Below are 7,418 nucleotides of genomic sequence, written 5' to 3'. Positions count from 1 at the left end.
CCGGCACCGCTTGCCCCGGGCGGGAGTGCGGCCGTCGGCGCCCAGCGAGGAGCCCGAGAAGGCGATCCGCGTGGGGCTGAACTACCCGAACTGCCGCGACCGCCGCCTGCAGCGGGACGCCAAGGTGCCCCGGAGCCGCCCGTATCCAGCGGGTTCCCCACGCCATCGCCGGGCCCCGCCGCCCGCCCGGACGCCCCGCTCCCCCCCCTGCGCCCGGGCAGCCGCCAGCCCGCGCTTGCCGCTCTCCAGCAAGGCCCGCACGGAGCGGGGCAGGGCGTGGCGGCGCGGGCGCGGGCGCGGGCTCGCTGCGGTCCCCCACGTCCCCGCCCTCCTCCTCCCGCAGCCGCAGCCGGGCCCGGCCGCCCCGGAGCCCTGGAAGCGGAGCGGCGCCGCGGGCAGCTGAGCCGGGGCCGGGCGGGACGCGCGCGAGGATGACGCAATGACGGCGCGACGGCGGACGGAAAGGACCCCGCGCGGAGCGCCCGCCCCATCCGGCGGACCGACCAATGGGAGAGCGAAGGAGGCGGGGCCGAGCGCTGGCTCTCCGCCAATGGCGGCCGCGGGGCTCCGTGCGGGGAACGTGGCGGTGCCTCCGCGCCGCCTTCCCCCGACCGCCCGCTCCGCCGCCCCGGGTCCCCGCCGCCGCCTGCCCCGTGCCTCCGGACGCCGGGCGGTCGGGGGAAGGCGGCGCGGGGGCACCGCCACCGGCCCCATCCGTCCCCCGTCGGAACCGAGCCGTCCGCCGTCGTTGCGCCGCCGGGCTGCGAGAAGCGGCGGCTGACCGCGAGCGGCGGGACCCGCCGGCGTCCGGGAGCGGCTCCTGGCTGAGCCGGGCAGCCCCGAAAGAGAGGGAGAGATCGCGCGGATCGAGGCGCGTTCGAGCCCGGCACGGAGTCAGCGAGAGCCTTCGGCTGCTGCCCCGCAGCTGCAGTCCCCAGGTGCCGTTTTCCATCTGCCCGTCTGTCTGTCCCCGCGCAGAGCTCCCGGAGCTGCGTGAAGCCGACGTGGAGCCGCTTCGAGTTGGCCCCGAGGAGGGAAGCCGCGAGGGGGGATGATTGTCAGGGTGGGAGCTGGTTGGGAACGCGGTCATTCCTCTGTTTAGTGCTCTGTGTGTTCAACGATTAAATGTTTAGCGTTCGTTTTTCAGCGCTTCTGTGTGCAGTCGTATCTGCAGCTCCAAAGACCCCCCCCCATCCCTGTGCCCACCGCTGGGTGAGGACAGGGCAGCTCAAATGGCCGTGTCGTAGGACTGCACCCACCAGCGCCTTTCCTTCCCCCGCATCCCCTCCCCTCCTCAGCACCGCGTGGGAAATGGCTGGGGTGGTATTCTGGCAGAGCTGGGGCGGCTCAGCCTGCAGAAGAGGAGGCTCGGGGGATCCCGGGCACGGCCATCAGTCCCCGCAGGGAGGTGCGGAGAGGACGGAGCCAGGCTGCGCCCGGCGGTGCCCAGCAGCAGTGCTGGAGGCTCACGCTGCAGCACAGCAGGTTTTCCTGCGTGCCAGCGCTGAGCCCCCAGCTCTGGTCAGCGCCGTTGTATGTTTTTGCCAATGATCACGATGCAGGAGATGAGCGCATCCTCGCGAAATGCACCGGGCACCGAAAATGCACCCCATCCTAAGGCACGAGGTGCTGCTGGCACTCCTGAGGTTTGTAAGGGGCAGCGGGGGCTGTGGTCGGGGTGTCTCGAAGGGACTTTGAGGTGCTGTGGGTTCAGAATTGTATTTTTTCCTCGTTTCACACAGACGGTGGCAGTTCGGCTCAGTACCTCAAGGTGGCAGCAGGACCCCCAACAACAACGGAAACGTCGGCTCCCCAAAGCCCCGTGTATGGCTGTGAGAATGATGGAGGGCATAAGAAACGTAGAACATGCACGGGGCTTATGATGTACCGTGACACGGGGATGACATACTCATGTGTCCTTTCCATATCCTTTCAGCAGTTGGGTTAAAGCCTCCTGAGATCATACGAATGGTAAATCCCGCTTGACAAACGTGATGTCATTCTCTGACAAGGAGACCCGCTTAGTGGATGAAGGTGAGGCTGTTGATTTGGTCTACCTGGACTTCAGTAAATCCTTTGACACTGTCCCCCACAACATCCTCGTGGAGAAGCTGGGTGCCCATGGTTTGGATGGGCGTACGCTCTGCTGGGTGAAACACTGTCTGGATGGCCGGGCCCAAAGAATTGTGGTCAATGGAGCTGAACTCAGCTGGCGGCCAGTCACGAGTGGTGTCCCCCATGGCTCAGTGCTGGGACCACTTGTATTTAACATCTTTATCAATAATCTTGATGAGGGGATTGAGTTCATCCTCAGTAAGTTTGCAGATGACACCAAGCTGGGAGGGAGTGTTGATCTGCCGGAGGGGAGAAAGGCACTGCAGAGGGACCTGGACAGATTGGTCAGTGGGCTGAGGCAAACTATGAGTTTCAATAGGGCTGAGTGTCGGGTCCTGGGGGCTAGTCTCTTCTCACCAGTGACAGGACGAGGGGAATGGCCTCAAGTTGTGCCAGGTTGGGTATCAGGAAAAACGTCTATACAGAGAGGGGGTGGTTAAGCACTGCAACTTAGAGAGAGGGAAGTGGTGCGAGACCACAGCAAGGGCCTTGCACAAGTCCAGGGAGATGACATCAGTTGCCCTCCTGTTGTCCATCAGTGCCGACACTGCATCACAGAAGGCACCAGGTGGATCAGGCACAATCTGCCCTTGGTGCAGCCATGCTGGCTGTCCCGGATCACTTCTTCATCTCTCAGCTGCCTTAACACATCATCTGGGAAGATCTGCTCCATGATCTCAAGTACCTACAAGGTCGCTATGACTTGTGCACTGCGCAGGTGTAGCGTGGAAACTTCTTGCTCTGAAGAGAAGCCAGTGTAAATGTATTCTGGGAGAATTAAGCAGAATGTGGCACAGCCAGCAGAGTTAAGAAATAGCTCTTTTGTTCACTATTGCACGAGCAATCTGGAAAGCCTCAGCTGGCGGCAGCAGTGGTTGTCCAGGTGTGGGATGTGGTCCCCGCACCCTACGCCAGGGGGACGGCTGCCATCTGCTGGAGGATGGGAGCAGGGATGGTCACAGTGCCCAGCGGGGCTTGGGGCGACTCGATCTCTTCTGCGTGGCCAGGGGGATGTAGGCTGGGCTGGGGGGCCACAGGGGCTGCGCTGGGGACAGCGGAGCTGGGGTGCTCTCTGGTCTGAGGGGGAGGATGTGCTGGGGCTCCACAGCACCTAGGCTGGATGTCTTAACACATGTGGAGGCCGCTGGGGCCGAGCCCACCTGTTCTCTGCTTTGTCTGGGGCCGGCTCGCTGTCCAGATGCCATGAACCCTTGCGGGCAGCACATTGGGCTTCGGCAGATTCCATGAGGTGCCTGCAGAGAGAGGAACTGCTGAGGGCACGGGAGAGCCTCCCACTCTCCTTCCTCCCAGCACCACACAGAGTGGTGTTGGAATAAAGAGTGTGGTGGGATGGAGGTGGTGGAGCAGCTCACTGGTGTTTCTGCCTCTGCTGCTGGATACAAATGCAGTACAGAATCCTTACAAGGAGCACAGCAACAAACAAAGCAAACAAAGCAGAGTGCCTTTGGAGGAGAACATGGAGACATCTTCCACAGGGACGCTGTGTGCTTCTGCATGTTCTTCATGAGCTGCGTGTTCTTCAGCACCCGCAACCTGAAGGAACAATGGTGGTCACTGCTGCGCCTCGTGCCTGACTGGCAATCTCATCAGAGCTCTGACACTGCCATGAAATGTTGTGTTTCATTTCCGTGGCCTCCTGGAACAACGCTTCCCTGGGATGCAGGGACTGTGGGAGGAAGATTGCTGCTGCTTCTCGCCGTCTGCTGAGTGTGGTTCAGGCGGCTTTGTTCCCAAAGGACAAAGTTCCTAAGTCCTTGGGAAGCCGGTGGGAGGGGAGCAACCTCTAACCGCCAGCCACAGAGCTCTGTGCATGGCCTTTACCTTGAAGTGGAGAACCAGCCACTTGAACGTCCTCTGTGTCCTCATGGGAGAAGAGCAGCATGCAGCTGCTGTCCTCCTGACACACTCAGGCTCATCCACAGGCTCTCAGTTGATCTCTTTAGAAAGAAGGAAGCAGAGTGGGACTGTAAATATCTGCTCTCATCAGGAAGATGTTATCTTCAGGGGGCACTACTTCTCAGAAGACATCAGTGTTTTCCACATGTGTAGAATGTTGGTTTCCAAGCCCTCTGGTAAACAGACAGAAATATACCCACCAGGAGCTGCATTCTCCATCGTGACTGTCTGTAGAATGTGAGAAAACCTCTGAAAATATCTTTGTCTTACCAACTTCCCTCTCTGTCCCACAGGACCTGAACAGGATGAGCCAGCTACTGAACATAGCACTCTGTTTGGTGAAGTCCACCCAGACAGACTACCCACCCCTGGGATACCAGCGGGAGTCCGGCACGGGAAGCAGCTCTGCTCTGGACGCACTTCTGCAAGCAAAGAACCATGAGAGCTTTCCATCATACACCACAGTCTGTGTCACTGCGTGACGGCACAGTGCCATCTGAGGAACAGATGGTACCAGGGATGGTGCAGGGACAGGGCACGCACGTGCAGCTCTGTGCTCTCACTCCTGCAGGTGTGCCTGGCTGACATTAGGGCTGTGAGGTGAAAGCTCGCAAAGGAAGTAAAAAGCCATGACATACCCATGCCATCTGCTAGAGCTTCCGTCCGGGGAGCCGGCTGGGATTCTGCATCCCATTCATCTCCACTCGCATCTGTAAACAAACAGGACAGAGCAGCTCGTGTCAGACACGTCCATATCCATCTCCAGATGGGAACAACGAGGGATCGCTCCACGGCACCCTCCTCTCCCTTCCACACAGCAGCGTCTCAACCATAGGTGCTGGTCCTGCAGTGGCACTGTGCTGATACACAGCAATCTGTGTGTGGAACTGTCTGGGGACGGGGAGGGGAAGAGAACTGAAAGGAGACGGAGAGGGGAGGAAAAGAGAACGGTAGGGGGAGCCTGAAAGGTTCTGTCCTGGCAGTGATTTACCTCTCCGTTCCACCTCAGGAACAAAAGCTGTGTCTGACCAGAACACTGGCTTAAAAGAACCGGTGTAGTCATCTAGAATCACAAACAGATAAGAGAAGCTCCCGTTAAATGCTGTGATCTCTTTTTCCATCAGAGACCAGAGTTGGGTCAGGTAATGAGGTGGGAGAAAGATGGAGGTTGTCAGTTCCACAGCTACAGAGTGGGCAGGAAGACGCAGGGGCAGGTTGCAAAATACTCACCAGGCCATGTGCAGCACCATCATGGACTGCACGGACCAACATTTGGCCACTCAGGCCTTACTTACTTACTTACCATTGCAGATCAGTGGTGGGCACAAAGGAAGGTGACAGTAAAGCACAAGAGGAAACCATGCAGCCAGAAGTTTGCTCTCCTGAAGTTGAGAGTCCTGCTCCACTTTTTGCCAGGCCTGCATTCTTCAAGATCACAAACTCCACCAAGGCATGTCAGCACAGCCCAGGCTGCCTCCAGTCTTAGCCTCTCTAACACTCTCCTCTGCATTGGTGAGCACCAGGTCTGGTAAGGCTTCACCTCGGGTTGGTCCATCTATTTCCTGGACCAGGAGGTTATCCTTGACAGACTCCAGGAATCTCCTGGATTGTCTGCCACCCGCTGTGCCGCTCTCCCAGCAGGTATCTGGGTGGCTAAAATCCCCCATCAGGACAAGAGCCTGTAAGCACAACACCTCCTGCAGCTGAAGCAAGAAAGTCTCGTCAACAGCCTCCTCCTGATCAGGTGGGCTGTAGCAGACCCCAACCACCCAGTGCCCTTTACCGGACCGATCCTTGATTTGACCCACAAGCTCTCGACCTGATCGTGGCTGTTCCTCAGACACAGCTCTTGGCATTCAGTCTGCTTCCTAGCGCAGAGGGCAATTCCCCTCACCATAGCTAACACTGCGTGGGATGTTTTGACACTGGATCTGATGTCAGCCAGCCTCTTGGGCTGGGGTTTGTGGCTTCGGGACTGGGGTTGTGGCTGGTCCGAGCCTTTCCAGCTGTGGCTTTAGGCCTCGGGGACAATGCCAGCCTCTCTGCCTTTCAAGCTGTGGCTTTAAGCCCTAGGCTGGTGCTGGCCTCTCGGGCTGTGGCTTTAGGCCCTGGGCTGGTGTAAGCCTCTTAGGCTGTGACTTTAGGCCCTAGAGCTTGAGCCAGCCTATAGCAACGTGCATTTTAAAATGGCTCATGGAAGTAAATGAAAGCAAGAGAATACGGGGCTGTGCTGGGTATTTCTAGAATTGGAATAGAGACAGGAAAGCGTGCTCAGCCTTGTGTGGTTGGTTGTACCCATCAGTACCAACCACAGCTGAAATCGTCTTTACATCTTTGTTAGGCACTCTTCTGTCTGCCACTTTAAGTCTCTGTTTTTTGGAATGCAGGGATCGTCGTTGCCAGCTGAACAGCACCACCTGCGACGACCCATCAGACTGAAGATCCGCACCTGACACCGGCACGTGGCTGGATCTAGGAGTGCTTTGCTGTCTGTCCCTCTTTCCCCATTTTCTGCCTTTTCTCTTTGCCATCTCTTATTTGACTCTTTGTTTACCTCTACCGCTTATTCATTGCAATTAGCCCATTGGCCAGTGTTACCTCCAATTGGTTGTTGCTGGCTGTTAAGAAAGCTCTCAATAAATGGATGTGTATTATTCCTCTGAGTTTGGATGACTCCATTGCAGTAGTGACCCTTTGCTGACCAGGGGAGGCGCGACTCAGGAGGTGGACAGAGATTCACCCCCTCAAGACACACTGAGTGGGACGAGACGTAGCTAGGAGGAGAAATGGGATGAGCAGTGTCCCTCTGCGCACAGATGTCTGCTGCTGCGTCTGCACAGATCTCTTGTGCTCAGTGGAGTTTGTCCATGAAGGCTGCAGCAAAGAAAAAGTGTCTCTGCTAGGGAGTCCTGGAGAGGCATAGAGATGCAAAACAGGAGAAATGAAAACTAAAAGCAGAAGCCCAAGGCCAAATGCTGCCAAGCAGCATAACCCCAAGAACAAAAGGCTGCACCCCTTTAGCAAAAGCCTGAACCCAAGGCCCGAAGATTTAACTCCTTTAACAGAAAATTGCACCCCAACACCAAATGGTGCACCCCTTTCACAAAATCCTAACCGCAGGACTGGTGGCTTTAGACCCCTGCCAACAATTTATGGGGAGAGCAGCTTCAGGGAAGGGAAGACTGCAGTGCACAAGGGATGTGAAGTGCCAAGGGTGAAAAAAAAGCTCTTAGGTTCTCTGCTCTCTGACCTGGAAGTCTCGGATGGGGAGCGGAATAACCCCCCCACAATTCAGGAGGAAACAGAGTCCTACTGTTCCACCTGGACTGCCACAAGTCCGTGGGGCCAGATGAGATTCATCCAAGAGTGCTGGGAGAGCTGGTGGA

The 7,418-nt window shown here is 57.6% G+C and overlaps 1 protein-coding gene across 19 annotated transcripts; it reads left to right on the top strand.

The window, feature by feature from the left end:
- The first annotated feature begins 303 nt into the window (after positions 1-303).
- LOC149915423 (uncharacterized) lies at positions 304-6,688 on the top strand. 19 transcript variants are annotated; one of them, XM_090121506.1, is made up of 8 exons: positions 304-938; positions 1,563-1,646; positions 1,743-1,824; positions 1,940-2,034; positions 4,326-4,867; positions 5,344-5,544; positions 5,671-5,776; positions 6,420-6,688. In XM_090121506.1, the coding sequence occupies exons 1-4, from the start codon at positions 507-509 to the stop codon at positions 1,984-1,986; spliced, it is 645 nt and encodes a 214-aa protein (XP_089977632.1). In that variant the 5' UTR covers positions 304-506; the 3' UTR covers positions 1,987-2,034; positions 4,326-4,867; positions 5,344-5,544; positions 5,671-5,776; positions 6,420-6,688. The 19 variants fall into 19 exon arrangements, with proteins under 19 accessions (XP_089977632.1, XP_089977626.1, XP_089977628.1 ...); XM_090121500.1 differs by having other exon boundaries at positions 1,937-2,034; XM_090121502.1 differs by having other exon boundaries at positions 1,937-2,034; positions 3,612-4,867.
- Positions 6,689-7,418: the final 730 nt, after the last annotated feature.

The sequence above is a fragment of the Phasianus colchicus genome, chromosome 19, assembly GCF_987193195.1.
Source record: "Phasianus colchicus chromosome 19, bPhaCol1.hap1.1, whole genome shotgun sequence".
In the NCBI taxonomy this organism is placed as follows: domain Eukaryota; kingdom Metazoa; phylum Chordata; class Aves; order Galliformes; family Phasianidae; genus Phasianus; species Phasianus colchicus.
The sequence above is the reverse complement of the archived record's forward strand: the minus strand, read 5'-3'. Positions and strand labels throughout refer to the sequence as shown.